This window comes from Pecten maximus, chromosome 12, assembly GCF_902652985.1.
Source record: "Pecten maximus chromosome 12, xPecMax1.1, whole genome shotgun sequence".
In the NCBI taxonomy this organism is placed as follows: Eukaryota; Metazoa; Mollusca; class Bivalvia; order Pectinida; family Pectinidae; genus Pecten; species Pecten maximus.
In genome coordinates this window covers 18783439-18799534 of record NC_047026.1, presented here as the reverse complement: position 1 = coordinate 18799534, position 16096 = coordinate 18783439, and the positions used below count along the sequence as shown (strand labels likewise).

Below are 16096 nucleotides of genomic sequence, written 5' to 3'. Positions count from 1 at the left end.
TACAAATGTATAAGTTAACTCCTTGTAGGATTTCCGTACCGGAATGAACAAGTACCTCAACAAATTCCAGTACAGCAATGCCTTCACTGAAGATCTGTGGGAAGCTCTGGAGAAGGCCAGTGGTAAACCTGTCGAGAAAGTCATGTCCACTTGGACCCAGCAGATGGGATTCCCGGTCATCAAGGTAGTATATTAATGATCAGATAATAAGGAAAATTCTAATAAGGCCATGTAAAATTAATCAGTTGGTTCTCGGGCCAATTTTTGAAAAAGTAGATGAGGAAGGACATTTTTTTTACCATTTTATAGGATACAAAACAGATGCAGGCGATTTTTTTTAAATTTCCCATTCACATAAAAATGAAATATTTTGATAATTCCTTTAGAGCAACATCTGTGTTCATTAATTTCAACAAGAAACATCAAAATTTTCACTAAAACGAAACATGGCATTCTTTCAGTTTGTCGAGAAACGTCCATGTCACAATCACAATGGACCCGTCCTTTATCAAAATGTATAAGTTCAGCTATTGAACAAGCTTCCGAAAATCTCCCAAGTACATTCCATGGCAGTATTATTGCAGATCCTTTCCAAATCTGCACACAGTGTGTGCACAGATATCAAAGCCATCGTCTTGCGTGAAGATATTCATCCATTTGCATCAACTAGCTAGGTCTTTTAAGCGCTTGTAACTGCTTTTCGTTCAAACGCTTGAAATATCAGCAAGACTCGAGCATGAACTAAAATGCGGAACAGTTCTCTGGATTTTTTTCCACTGAGGTTATGGACAAATATGCGATAAAATATGCAGGCAGGCCTGAGAACCAATTAATTGTGTTTGGCCTAATGTACCTGTACACTCTTCTTTAGAAACACAGATGATATAGGATTGAAGCAGGAGCATTTACAATACAATGCAAAAGGAAAACAAATACTGTTATGATTGTTTAAAAGACTACATCAAAGTAGAAAACATGTCGTTATCTTGATTCTTCAACTGAATAGTTTTTCACTGTTGCTGTTTAAAACAGGTGGACGAGAAGCAGGAGGGAGATAATCGTGTTCTTATCCTTACACAGGAGAAGTTTTGTGCTGATGGTCAACTTCCAGAAGGCAAGATTTCTAATGTCTCAATTTATGCTTTTGTGTCAAAATATAGACTTTAACATAAATTCTAATATTTTCTGATCATTAGCTCGTCTCTTCGAAGAAGAGTGAGAGCTAATGTTGTCCCGTCGGCGTTGGTTTTTCAAATGTTAAGTTTTTGGTGCAAGTGTTGAAAGGCATAGTAATTTATGGTAATATGGTCCCTGCGGGGGTTAAACTATCCCCTGTCGGAGTTAAACTAAAAGATTTTTTGGGAAAAAAACAGATTTTTCAAATTTTTGGACTTCGAATATTTCTGCGTTAAGTTTTTGGTGCAAGTGTTAAAAGGTATTAATACATCACTTTATAATTGGCTTAGGGTGCTGATAATTGGCAATAGAGTCCCCCTGGAGTTAAACTATTCCCTGCCAGAGTTAAACTAAAAGATTTTGGGAAAAAAACAGATTTCTCAAATTTTTGGACTTCTGCCTTAAGTTTTTGGTGCAAGTGTTAAAAGGTTTTAATACGTCACTTTATAATTGTACTAGGGTGCTGATATTTGGCAATAGAGTCCCTATGGAGTAAGAAATCCCTTCCTGGAGTAAAACTAAAAAACAATGGATTTTTTCTTTTTAAATCTGTGTTTTTTTGTTTGTTTTTTTGTTTAAATCTTTGGACTTTGTGTTAGGTTAGGTTGCAAGTGTTGAAAGGCATACTAAAGCATAGTATTAGGTTCCCTGTGGGGGTTAAACTATCCCTTGCCGGAGTTAAACTGAAAGATTTTTTTGGGGGAAAAAACTTCTTTTTTTTTTTTTAAATTTTTGTGCAAGTGTTGAAAGCTATTAACACATCACTTTGTGATTGTACTAGGGTGCTGATATTTGGTTAAAGAGTCCCTCTGGATCGAGTTACACTATCCCTTCTTGAAGTGAAACTGAAAAAAAAACAATGTGAAAATGCTCACATGAGACAATTTCTACTGGTCCACATTTTTCAAGGGAGACAATTCTCATTAGGATAATATTTAATAAAAAAAAAATGGGAGAAATAGGTCCAAAAGCAATCACATTTGTATTTAATATATTCATTCAATCTACAACAGCATAGCTTGTCTCCCGAATGTTTGTCAATAAATAATTTACCTATATAAATTGGTATGGTTTTGAAAATTGCATGAGTTAACAATACACAATCTGATAAAGTAAACAATATAAATATTGTTAATGTAATTTGCGAAACCATACCAATTAATATATTTTAATTATTTATTGATAAACATTTGCGAGACGAGCTATGCTGTTCTCCAACAGCACTTGTTTTTTTATAATTGTCAATATTATTTCTTTCATTCTGATGAATTTTCCTGTATGCAACTCTGCAGCGATTTTGCATCAATGGTATCTCTGCCACTGTTATATGTAGGGTTTATATCATAAATGGTGGGTAACAATGATAGGTTGTATACATATTGTACATTAAAGTGGTTGGTACTAATGATTGATCATATTATACACAGGTTGTATGTCTAAGAAGTTAGTGACAATGGTCAATTATTATATTATACACATGTTGTACATCTAAGTGGTTGGTAACAATGGTCAGTTATTATATTATACACAGGTTGTACATCTAAGTGGTTGGTAACAATGGTCAGTAATTATATTATACACAGGTTGTACGTCTAAGTGGTTTGTAACAATGGTCAGTAATTATATTATACACAGGTTGTTTGTCTAAGTGGTTGGTAACAATGGTCAGTTGTTATATTATACACAGGTTGTACGTCTAAGTGGTTGGTAACAATGGTCAGTAATTATATTATACACAGGTTGTACATTTAGTGGTTGGTAACAATGGTCAGTTATTATATTATACACAGGTTGTACATCTAAGTGGTTGGTAATAATGATCGGTCATATTATACACAGGTAATGAATCTAAGTGGTTGACACCAGTTAGTATCTGTAGCAGCAGCAGCCCAAGTTCACCAGTCAAACATATCCTCATGGAAGACAGCACAACAACAGTTACTGTGGAGAATGTCAAGCCTGGTGACTGGGTCAAGGTCAGTCAAGTTCTTCATATACATGGCATATGGCCTATATTTGTACATGACATTATGATATTATCATCTTTAAATGTGGATTAACTTTAGTTCACTTGCCAAAGGCTACAAAATATGTTAAAAAAACATGGCCTACTCTTAGTTGAAGAAAGTAGTATTCAGTTCAGCATCAAGTTAAATGACCTAGATCAACTTTACTTTAGTAGCAGGTGAGTAATACGGGTCATATGGGCCTCTTGTGGCACAATTTTATGATGTATTTTACTCTGTTGAGTAGAGTAAGTGTTGTTTCTTTTGTATAATATATCATATGGTAACATGTATTTCACAGCTAAACAGTGGCACAGTGGGAGTGTATCGGGTACAATATGCACCTGCCACCCTCGAGACCATGATCTCGGCAGTAAAAGACCGGACCCTTCCCCCTAGGGACAGATTAGGACTACAGAGCGACCTGTTTGCTTTGGTATGTAGGACTTAATATTTTCAGTGAAATTGAATGAAGATGATATGGCTGTAGCATAGGTTTTACATTGTACTGTACTTATATGCAAAAAAGCTCCCCTGTCCACATATAAACTAGCCCTTATTATTCTGTTTGAGATACTTTTGTATGTTATATTAGGCCAGGGGGGGTGGGGGGGGGGGGGGGGGGGGGGGGGGTATGGTGTCTGTATGGGATACTTTTGTATGTTATATTAGACCAGGGTGGGTATGATGTCTGTATGGGATACTTTTGTATGTTATATTAGACCAGGGTGGGTATTGTGTCTGTATGGGATACTTTTGTATGTTATATTAGACCAGGGTGGGTATTGTGTCTGTATGGGATACTTTTGTATGTTATATTAGGCCAGGGTGGGTATGGTGTCTGTATGGGATACTTTTGTATGTTATATTAGGCCAGGGTGGGTATTGTGTCTGTATGGGATACTTTTGTATGTTATATTAGGCCAGGGTGGGTATTGTGTCTGTATGGGATACTTTTGTATGTTATATTAGACCAGGGTGGGTATTGTGTCTGTATGGGATACTTTTGTATGTTATATTAGGCCAGGGTGGGTATGGTGTCTGTATGGGATACTTTTGTATGTTATATTAGGCCAGGGTGGGTATGGTGTCTGTATGGGATACTTTTGTATGTTATATTTGGCCAGGGTGGGTATGGTGTCTGTATGGGATACTTTTGTATGTTATATTTGGCCAGGGTGGGTATGGTGTCTGTATGGGATACTTTTGTATGTTATATTAGGCCAGGGTGGGTATTGTGTCTGTATGGGATACTTTTGTATGTTATATAAGCTGCAGTTTCATGCAATAAGTCAAGCAAATATTATTGGATTATCATCAATCTTAAGTAACAGAGTTATGTTCCCTTAATTGATGAAAACTTGTTTTATTTCGCCTTTAAATAACTCCCCCAAATATTTCTTGAAAACATTGTTTTTTGCCGTTAAATTAAGTCTTCCAACTTAGGAACAGGATTCAATGTATTAAAGGCTCAATCAAATTCTTGACAGAATTTGTATGGCAGAAGTCTTGCAATGGTATAATATATCATGTCAGGAAAGCTGAGGATATTAAATCCACAAATTTGCTTGTTGTATGTTATTTTAGGCCAGAGCAGGTATGGTGCCATCTGTCGATGCCTTTAAGGTGGCAAGTGCCTTTGTGAATGAGGACAACTACACTGTGTGGACCGATTTGTCTGGGAGTCTGGGTGGCCAGGGACTTCTGCTTCAGTACACTGATGCTGATAAAGCCTACAAGAACTTCTGTCTCAACCTCTACAAAAACGTGTACAAGACCCTGGGCTGGGATGCCAAGGATGGAGAAAGTGAGTAATTAGGGCCCCGCATCGAGAGATGCGGGTGCCCTATAGTAATCAGGTTGTCCGTCCGTCCGTCCGTCTGTCCGTTTTTTTTCTTCTGCACAAAAATGATTGAAGGAGATGAAGGATTTGTATCAAATTGGAACTGATGATTCCTCATGCATCCTAGATCAGATGTGTAGTATTTCATGCAAATCGGATTCAAAATGGCTGTCAGGCGGCCATATTGGATTTTAACATTAACATGAAAATACTGGATCTTTGTTGTTTTTAACTGTTCACTATTCGATTATGCAAAGTTGTCAAGAAATAAACCAAGAGTTAACTGACAGAATGATCAAACTCATAGTTCAAAGGTCAACGGTCAAGGTCATCCTGGGTCGGCTTCAAAATGCCAGGTAATCAACCCTTTTGGATTTTAGCAGTCAAAACAATTTTGACATTTTCTTATCAATGAATGATCTTGTTCTCAATTGGAAACTTTGATTGCTTCAACAATTTAAATTCGTTTGAAGGATTTAAAAGGTCTAAAATTGTCGTTTACTTTTTTTTTTTTAGAAAAGGAATGTAATCCTATCATTATTCAAAAGGCTTTATTCAGCACAAATCATCTAATAACATGAAATGTTTGTGCTTACTTAGTTTTCCGACGTGATATCACCATCAACTGCTCCTATACTAATAACCTAAGTTGAATATAATATTATATAACTTATTGTAGTTTGTACTAATAACCTGGTTAATTATATAAATTTCCCATTGAAGTTTGTACTTATAACCTGGTTAATCTTATAACCTGATTGATTTTAATTTGTAGCAATAACCAGGTTAACTGTAGTTTTGTTTAATAAATAACCTGGTTTATTAGGGCCCCGCATCGAAGATGTGGTGCCCTATAGTAATCAGGTTGTCTGTCTGTCTGTCCGTCCGTCTGTCCGTTTTTTTCTTTTGCGCCAAATTATTGACAAGAGTTGAAGGATTTCGGTGAAAATTGGTACCACTTACAAAACCGTCTGTTGCCATGGTAACAAATGGAGGTTTCTGATTGGTTGAAATTTCTATATTGTTCGATTTCGGTGAAAATTGGTACATAGTGGTTTTTAGGGAAGCCAAACACAATGGTACCACTTATGAAACCGTCTGTTGCCATGGTAACAAATGGAGGTTTCTGATTGGTTGAAATTATTGGGAATTTTCGAGTTGATTTTGGGAAAAAATCAGGCTAAAACGCATTGAGAATGGGGTCGTTTGGCGCACCCAGTTATATAGGCAGGAAAAACACTGACAATAACTATTACATTTACCCTGAAGGGTCAGACACATAGCGGGGCCCTTTCTGACGTGTCAGTGTTCTAGTTATGGGAACCAATTGAAAAATTATTGCCAGGATTGGTATACATTTATATGATTGTTGTAATTCAGGCACCATTAATCTGTTTGTCTATTTATTGTAACATTGTTAGTACACCTGATACTTCCATCCTTTGTCCAGCCTGTATCAACTTTTTTCTTTAAACAACTTCTCAATAACCAAGAGGCCAATTAAGGGACCTGGTATTGGGCTAGTGGCATGCTGTAGTGAAGGGATACAAAGTTTTTTTTCAAATAAATGACATTACCAACATTCAGGGTCACACGGTCAAATATGTTCAAATCTCTAAGCAGATTCTTTTAAATAACCAAGAAGCCCAGGGACCTGATATTGGGCTAGTAGCATACTGGGGTTAAGGGCTTCCAAGTTTGTTCAAATGAATGTTTATGACATACAATCAAGGTCACAGGGGTCAAATATCATATGCTCAAATCTTTATAAAACTTCTCATTAACCAAGAGGTCTAGTGACCTGAGATTTGGCATGAAGCATGCTGAAGTGAAGGGTTACCAAGTTTGTTCAAATGAATGACCTACATTGAAGGTCACAGGAAACCGAGAATATATTGATGATGTTTGTTGAATTTGTTTCTTTTCTGGGTATATCAGCCCCATGAACATCCAGGGCTATTTTGTGATAGGGTCTCCTTGTAGTAGTTGGTGACTACCTCACTAATATCTTACATGAGGCCTATTGCATGCCATACAGAGCACCTCTCACTTGATGTTAAGTGGCTGGCATTCTGAACTATTTTAGCCCCCTTTATGATGTTGACAGTTTCTTTTGTGTATGAGATAAATTTACTTATCAATTATACATTGTAGGCCCTCTAAACGCTATGTTGAGGGACTTAATGCTGACTAAGATGGGCCGTTGTGGTGACAGTGATGTTGTGGCAGAGGCCAATAAAAGATTTGAAGCTCATGTGTCTGGAGCCACACAGTTACTGGCCAACCTTAGGTCCTCTGTAAGTATATAGATGATATTGAATAGCTTCCTCTTCATTTAGAATCGTACATATGATAGAATAGTGTATTAGTATGATATTCAATTATAATTATATTTGATGAGTAAGCTTAACAACAATACCATGTCATTTTGAATGGACTTCTCAGTGCAATTTTTCATCGTTCATCACTTCAACATAATTTGCTGTTAGTTTTCAGAATATTGTTCTTGTGTAAAAATTGAAATTTTAATATGCTTTCTAGGTCTACATCACAGTGCTGGCAAATGGTAATGAGGACACATTCAATAAAATGCTTCAGGTAGGTTCTCTATGTTTAGTGATTGACATCGGATATTGAATTACAATCAACCCAAAAAATTGTGATTTGTAATCCTTGTTGAGGGCTTTTAAAAAAGGAATCTTGAATGTTATTTGAATAATAATGCTTCATAAGATAATTGAAGATGTGCCAAAACTTTTAACAGTTACTGCTCTGTTTTATTTATCTTTAACAGTATATAAATTCCATGATGTTTTTCTTTGGTAGTTTGTTTAATCCCAGGTGACAAAGTCCTCTGATTGGTGAAGCAGTAACCAATATTTTCCGAAGTCTCGATACTGGGAATGACATTTTAACTTTGTCTGTTAACAGTTGTATGATGCAGCAGATATGCAGGAGGAGAGAGTTCGCATCAGCAGATCTCTTGGCAGCATCAAATCTCCCGAACTCAAAAAGAAAGTTCTACAGTTTGCCATGTCTGTAAGTCAGCCATGTGTTTCATTCTCATATAACACTGTATAGTGTCATCCATTCAACATAACTCCCATGTTCAGAAATAACACAAAATCTCAAATAAATTGCAAAAGACTCCACCGTGCCAAGTGCTAGCTTTACATTTGATGAATTTCACAATACCTCAAAACACACCTCTCTCTAGTACATCCATGGCCAAAACATCCTGCTCCCATTCTTTATAGAATATTCAGTCAAAATCAAAATACACTTGAAAAATTACAACCAAACTAGCAAAGATTTTATATACCCATCAATGTGGTCTTGCTCAATTAGAGATACACGTGTATTGCACCTGTTTCCCAAATCAGGAAGGTTTGTCTCATTCCACCACCCGATTCTCGCACACTTGCTGGCAGACCTCTCCGAAATATGAGAAAACAATTTCATTCTTATTTAGTTTTGATTATTGTATCAAAATAGTAATTCTACCATGTTTGCTATGTAACGCCAGTTTTGATTGGTTAAAAACCATGTATTATTTTCCAATAACCCACGCTCGTGCCAATAATACACGCTCGTGAGTCACGGCTGTTACAATTTTAAATATCTAATATTCACCCGTTTCATAAAAGGTTACTATAGCCGAGTGGGCTAATGGGTTAGTCTTTCAATATATTTTTATCACGACGCGAGTTCGAATCCTACGGAGGCCCCCACTTTCTTTTTTTTTTTTTTATCCTTTTTTTAAATTTTCAAAATCAATGCCATATGATAGATGCTCTTGATCGTAGTACTGTATTGCCTGTATATTTCATCAACAAATAATGCAATACTCAAGAAATAAATTACAAGGTTTTCCCGGGGTTTCTTTGCTGTTTTTCTATTAGAAAGAGGTCGATCTCAGAACTAAACAGTACATGGTAGAATAGAAATAATCAACTTTGACTCGTGTATTGTTGCAGGATATACAACTCGGACTCGGATACACGAATCATCGTTAATTATTTCTTAACTAATTCAAGAAATCCTATGAAAAGTGCTAATGTCTGTATCACCCTTTCAGTGTTTAACATTTATATTAAAGTATACCCTCTTCATATTTTGAAGGACAAATTATGGTATGCCGTATCTGTTTGTGTCCATTTGTCTTTCTGTCAATAATTGGATTAAGTTTTCTGACAAGTTAATTCAGTGATCTACAGTTCAGATAATGTGTTATGGTCCTAGTATTTGGCATGGCTGTGAGGTCTAACCATGAACGGTCTGGGACGTGCAGACCATTGGCTCATTCCACCTCTGATTCTCGGTACCATTTATATATATATATTATACCTTTATGCAGTAAATTTCTGGTAGAGCTTATGATATTGTGTGTCTCCAGGATAAAGTGCGGTCCCAGGACACAGTCTTTGTGATTGCCGGGATAACTGGCTCTGTGGAGGGCAGGGAAATAGCATGGCAGTTTGTACAGGATAACTGGACAGAACTTCACAACCGCTACAAGGGAGGCTTCCTACTGTCAAGACTTGTGAAGGTAATACCAGTACCTTAAACTCACAGGCTTTAAATAGCATGCTGAGTAAAATAACAACTTTACAGTAAGCTTTTAAAACTGAAAAAAAAATTCAGTTAGTGTAAGCTTAGAGTGTCAAATTCATTGTGATTAAAAAAAAAAACGTTTAGTTTTCCTTCAATAATCTAATGGAAGTTACTTCAAGTTGAAGATCCCTACCTCAACCTTGAAACCAGAATTTTTTATTTTTTTTGTCAAAACTCAAAACTGATTATTCCATTATTGCATCAATTTATTTTGTTTCAGACCACAACGGAGAACTTTGTAACAGAAGACAAAGCTAAGGAAATTGAGGTAAGCTGATTGAGAAGGCGTAAATGATCACAAAAAGGTTAATGTTTTGTTTAGAATTATGGCACTGTAAAACTGGGAACAGCATTATATATTATGATAATTAAATGGACCTGCTTTCATCAGTCCTGTCCTTTAGCTTCGTAAGAAGCAGCTAAATTTAGAATTTAGAATTTATCTTCTTTCTAGACATTTTTCTTCTTCCGAATGTTTCCCTTGACACTACCTCAATTTTGGCTCTTGGTTGTGAGTTCACTCTTTTGAGGAAGTCTTTTGACTCCTGGCCAAGACATTTCAGATTCTATACAATTGTTGTAACCACTCCTGCCGAATACTTAGCATTGTAGGAGTGGGATGACTGGTTTGTCTGTTGTCAGTATATTGTGACCAGGTGGGGTGGGACGACTGGTTCGTCTGTTGTCAGTATAATGTGACCGAGTGGAGTGGGACGACTGGTTCGTCCGTTGTCAGTATATTGTGACCGGGTGGGGTGGGACGACTGGTTCATCTGTTGTCAGTATAATGTGACTGGGTGGGGTGGGACGACTGGTTCGTCTGTTGTCAGTATAATGTGACCGGGTGGGGTGGGACGACTGGTTCGTCTGTTGTCAGTATAATGTGGCCGGGTGGGGTGGGACGACTGGTTCGTCTGTTGTCAGTATAATGTGGCCGGGTGGGGTGGGACGACTGGTTCATCTGTTGTCAGTATAATGTGGCCGGGTGGGGTGGGACGACTGGTTGGTCTTTTGTCAGTATAATGTGACCGGGTGGACTGGTTCGTCTGTCGTCTGTTGTCAGTATAATGTGACCGGGTGGGGTGGGACGACTGGTTCATCTGTTGTAAGTATAATTTGACCGCGTGGGGTGGGACGACTGGTTCGTCTGTTGTCAGTATAATGTGACTGGGTGACGCTATCACAAGGAGACTTACACGAACATATTGAGCCTCTAAAAACACACACACATGCACTACATGACTGCATGTGACAAACAGGAGAGGCCGTCTTTAGATGATAGGACATTAATCAATACAAAAACAAGACCTTTAACTTTATGATTAAGAAATAGTCTATAATACTTTAAATTGTTAATTTTTTCACCGTTTTGTGAGATGGCACCTGCAGTATCATATAGGAATCAGGTAGTCCATCTGTCTATCCATTTTTGGATTTTGTAGAATATGTCTTGTATTCTGTAGGGTAATTGCTTGCGCATATCCTGAAATGCTTCCTCAAATAAGGTGTTTGATAGGGATAGGCCCAGAGGTCAAAGGTCACCGTTATTTAAGATAGAAATCAGTCTACCTAGAGTTTGCTGGACAAATTGCACTCCAACTTTATTCTGTGCTTCTCCAAAGAAACCCTGGCAATCCCTATTAATTATGTATATATATATAACAATGGCATAGCTTAAGTATATATATATATATATTAATAATGCTGGGGGAATGAAATATTTGAAAAAAAAGAAAGAATAGGGATAGCTTTTCAGGCCTGAGGGTCAATGTCAGTGATACTGAAAAAACGAAATACTGCCAAAATTTTATATCAATACACTTGATGTGCAATAGAGCTTTAAAAATTTAAGTGTCAGGCTGAACAAAGTACATGTATATCTATGTATCATCAATTGTTTTATCTTTTTTAGAACTTTTTCAATGAGCATTCTGCGCCAGCTGCTGAAAGAACCATTCAACAATCCTGTGAAAACATCCGCCTCAATGCCAAATGGATGCAGCGAGACTCTGCTAAAGTCTCAGAGTTTTTGAAGAATCAAATTTACAAGTAGACTCAATTCAAAAGCAAACAAAAAATCACAACCAAAACTTTTGATGAAAGTATTTTGTGCAAGATGTCAAGCATCTACTGACATTGAATTCAAGATCGCGTGCAACTTAGACTGGCTTAAAAAGCTTTGGATTTCATGTAATGAATATATTTCCTCAATCAGTGTGTTGTACATTTATTTAAATTTACAGAAAAAAAAGTGCTGATTATGATTTATCAATTATTTATGTGCAAAAATTTACATGATTATTTTTAGCTGATACCGATTGTTGTGTATTGATGATGTTGTAAGGACAGATAGTTGTAACCTTCACCAAGAAAAAAACCAATGGATGCTATCCAATGTATATTTTCTTTATTGATACAATAAAATGGAAGAACATTCCATAGATATAAAAACATACATAAAATGAAGAAAAAACTAAAACTTCAGCTTAAAATTACATGCTTGTTTCTTTGTAGACTAATATTTGGAAGTATTCCTATACAGATGTGCCATTCATTGATAGGTATACCGAGATGCTTTTTATAGACAGGTTTTATTTTATAGTAAATTAGAGATTTAGGTGAACCATTCTAAACTAATCAGCCAGATTATAAACCAATGTTTAACATACTCCTAAACAGATATTAAGTTACAGTATGTATTAATGTGTATTCATTTTTAATGGGACCATTTTGTATTTTGGTTGTCTGTTGTTTATTATGAATTTGATACAAGCAGTTGTAGGTTTTTTAGACAATACTAGTAAGGCTTGGTTGGTGCATCAAGTTTTAGTTTCAATGAAGAATCATTTGCCTCTCTTTTGATACACCATATTTGGTCTGACTGGCCACTCAGAATAGACAGAGCCAGTTAAATGGCTGTATCTCACAGTATAATCATGATATAGTTGACAAGATGTGTGATGTTTTTTGACTCTATGTATATCGAACTCAGTGAGTCATCATTTTGACAAACTACAATGTCAAAGCCACTTAATCAGTTTTTCCTTTTGTACTTAAAGGACTTAAAATCAAGAACAATAAAGACTATTTAATGCTACTCCACATTTAAGTTTAGTGTTAACTATTGTAAGACTCATCCAAATAAGCAGGATTATAGAAACCGTGCATTTTAATCTTACAGAAAAATGTTTTAAAGATAATCAAAATTGTGAATGTGAAATATGAATGCGAGGTTTAAAACAAGAGAAGATTTGACATAAAACCAGAGTATAATTAAGTTTTAAGGTTTAGATTATATTCATAGACCAGCTAATTATATTAATTATTATAATGTTAATAGTATGTAACATTTGAAATTGTATAAAATAAATTGCAGCAAATTAATTTTTTTTTATCAATTATAATTTTCTGGTACTCTTTATCGGGGATGTAGCGCTTCTTCAATGTTTTAAATTGTGAATCTATTTTTGTTTTGTAATTTTGAGTTGATTAACATCACTGTAAAGACATTTCATTGTCAGAAGTGGTATAGTACCATATCAAGATGTTGGTTCATCACAAAATAAACATTGGATTATCAGCTAGCATGACTTGTTTGATATGTCGTACCAGCTAACGTGACTTGTTTGATATGTCATATCAGCTAGCATGACTTGTTAGCTCACCTGGTCCGAAGGACCAAGGTGAGCTTATGCCATACCGTGTCGTCCGTCGTCCGTCCGTCCGTCCGTCAACAATTGACTTATTTGACTTCTTCTTCATAACCGCTGATCGGAATTTCACCAAATTTGGTCAGAAGCATCCCTATGGGTAGGGGACTCAAAATTGTACAAATGATGGGGCTGACCCCCTGGGCGCCTCTAGGGCGGGGCCAAAAGGGGTCAATTTAGCTATTTTGATATAAACGACTTCTTCTCTGAAACCGAGCATTGGATAGCGCTCATATTTTCCTGGTAGCATCACTATGTGATGGGGATTCAAAATTGTACAAATGATGGGGCTGACCCCCCAGGGGCCTGAGGGGCGGGGCCAAATGTGGTCAATTGGGCTATATTGATATAAACGACTTCTTCTCTGGAACCGAGCATTGGATATCGCTCATATTTTCCTGGTAGCATCACTATGTGGTGGGGATTCAAAATTGTACAAATGATGGGGCTGACCCCCCAGGGGCCTGAGGGGCGGGGCCAAATGTGGTCAATTGGGCTCTATTGATATAAACGACTTCTTCTCTGAAACCGAGCAATTGATATCGCTCATATTTGCCTGGTAGCATCACTACTGAGTGGGGACTCAAAATTGTACAAATGGTGGGGCTGACCCCCCGGGGTGCTGAGGGGCGGGGCCAAACAGGGTCAATTTGGCTAAATTGATATAAACAACTTCTCCTCTGAAACTAAGCAATGGATATCTCACGTATTTGCCTTGTAGCACCTACTTGGGGTAGGAATTCAAAATTGTACAAATGGTGGGGCTAACCCCCTGGGTGTCTTAGGGGCGGGGCCAAAAAGGGCCAGTTTGGCTAGATTGATATAAACGACGTCTCCTCTGAAACTAAGCAATGGATATCTCACATATTTCACTGGTAATATCCCCTTGGGGTAGGGATTCAAAATTGTACAAATGATAGGGCTGACCCCCCTGAGGGCTGAGGGGTGGGCCAGAAGGGGTCAATTTGCCTAAATTGATATAAACAACTTCTCTGAAACTAAGCAATGGATATATATATATATCGCTCATATTCGCTTGGTAGCATCCCCTTGGGGTAGGGATTCAAAATTGTACAATTGGTGGGGCTGACCCCCGGGGGGCTGAGGGGCGGGGCCAAAAGGGATCAATTTGGCTAAATTGACATTTTTAGAATTACAATAAAAACAATGTTCATGTAACCATATAAAATGCATATGATATATATTGACATAGCAATACCAGTGGCAAATATACTTAAGCATAGTTCTTGTTTCATATCTCATGAAACCAGGTGAGCGATACAGGCCCTCTGGGCCTCTTGTTTGATATGTTGTACCAGCTAACGTGACTTGTTTGATATGTCGTACCAGCTAACGTGACTTGTTTGATATGTCGTTCCAGCTAACGTGACTTGTTTGATATGTCGTACCAGCTAACGTGACTTGTTTGATATGTCGTACCAGCTAACGTGACTTGTTTGATATGTCGTTCCAGCTAGCATGACTTGTTTGATATGTCGTATCAGCTAGCGTGACTTGTTTGATATGTCGTACCAGCTAACGTGACTTGTTTGATATGTCGTACCAGCTAACGTGACTTGTTTGATATGTCGTACCAGCTAACGTGACTTGTTTGATATGTCGTACCAGCTAACGTGACTTGTTTGATATGTCGTTCCAGCTAACGTGACTTGTTTGATATGTCGTTCCAGCTAGCATGACTTGTTTGATATGTCGTACCAGCTAACGTGACTTGTTTGATATGTTGTACCAGCTATCATGACTTGTTTGATATTTCGTACCAGCTAGCATGACTTGTTTGATGTGTCATACATGTATATGTACCTGAGTACTGGCCAGCTATATTGATCTGAAATCAGTTGACAGCTGCCTATTCAGAATATACACATTTTGCAGCTCCCAATATACATGTATATATATTGAATTATTGGGCTTTTGCAGCTCCCAATATACATGTATATATATTGAATTATTGGGCTTTTGCAGCTCCAAATATACATGTATATATATTGAATTATTGGGCTTTTGCAGCTCCCCATATACATGTATATATATTGAATTAATGGGCTTTTGCAGCTCCCCATATACATGTATATATATTGAATTGGGCTTTTGCAGCTCCCCATATACATGTATATATATTGAATTAATGGGCTTTTGCAGCTCCCCATATACATGTATATATATTGAATTAATGGGCTTTTACAGCTCCCCATATACATGTATATATATTGAATTATTGGGCTTTTGCAGCTCCCTATATACATGTATATATATTGAATTATTGGGCTTTTGCAGCTCCCTATATACATGTATATATATTGAATTAATGGGCTTTTGCAGCTCCCTATATACATGTACAAATGTATATATATTGAATTATTGGGCTTTTGCAGCTCCCTATATACATGTATATACCTGGTATATATATATTGAATTACGGGACTTTTGCAGCTCCCTATATACATGTGTATATATATACATGTTTATTTGACATTCCTTTCGTCAAATTTGGAGTATTCATACTTAAGGTCATTCGCATTACTGACATGCCCTTGAAGGTCTCCAATGGCAGATCCGTCTCTCAGCGATGCTAAGAGAAACCCATAACCACCTGGTTATCTTATTGTCCTTGCCACACTAAATTGTGGTAGATGTGCAAGGAAACATGTCAGATTCTGCGTATTTCCGCACCATATTTCACCAAAAGACATTCAGACATATTCAGTCTCCTGAGAGTGGAGTTG

At 37.0% G+C, this 16096-nt stretch overlaps 1 protein-coding gene across 2 annotated transcripts in view; it reads left to right on the top strand.

Annotated features, from left to right (window-relative positions):
* Nucleotides 1–13223, top strand: part of LOC117339115 (puromycin-sensitive aminopeptidase-like) — a 32079-nt gene extending 18856 nt beyond the window's left edge. For both annotated transcript variants that reach the window (XM_033900521.1, XM_033900520.1), the window contains 11 exons: nt 29–184; nt 1033–1114; nt 3016–3152; nt 3484–3618; nt 4770–4989; nt 7180–7322; nt 7567–7623; nt 7957–8064; nt 9422–9574; nt 9860–9907; nt 11552–13223. In XM_033900521.1, the coding sequence (XP_033756412.1) occupies nt 29–184; nt 1033–1114; nt 3016–3152; nt 3484–3618; nt 4770–4989; nt 7180–7322; nt 7567–7623; nt 7957–8064; nt 9422–9574; nt 9860–9907; nt 11552–11692 (1380 nt within the window). In that variant the 3' untranslated portion in view covers nt 11693–13223. The remainder of the gene's footprint in view (nt 1–28; nt 185–1032; nt 1115–3015; nt 3153–3483; nt 3619–4769; nt 4990–7179; nt 7323–7566; nt 7624–7956; nt 8065–9421; nt 9575–9859; nt 9908–11551) is intronic.
* Nucleotides 13224–16096: the final 2873 nt, after the last annotated feature.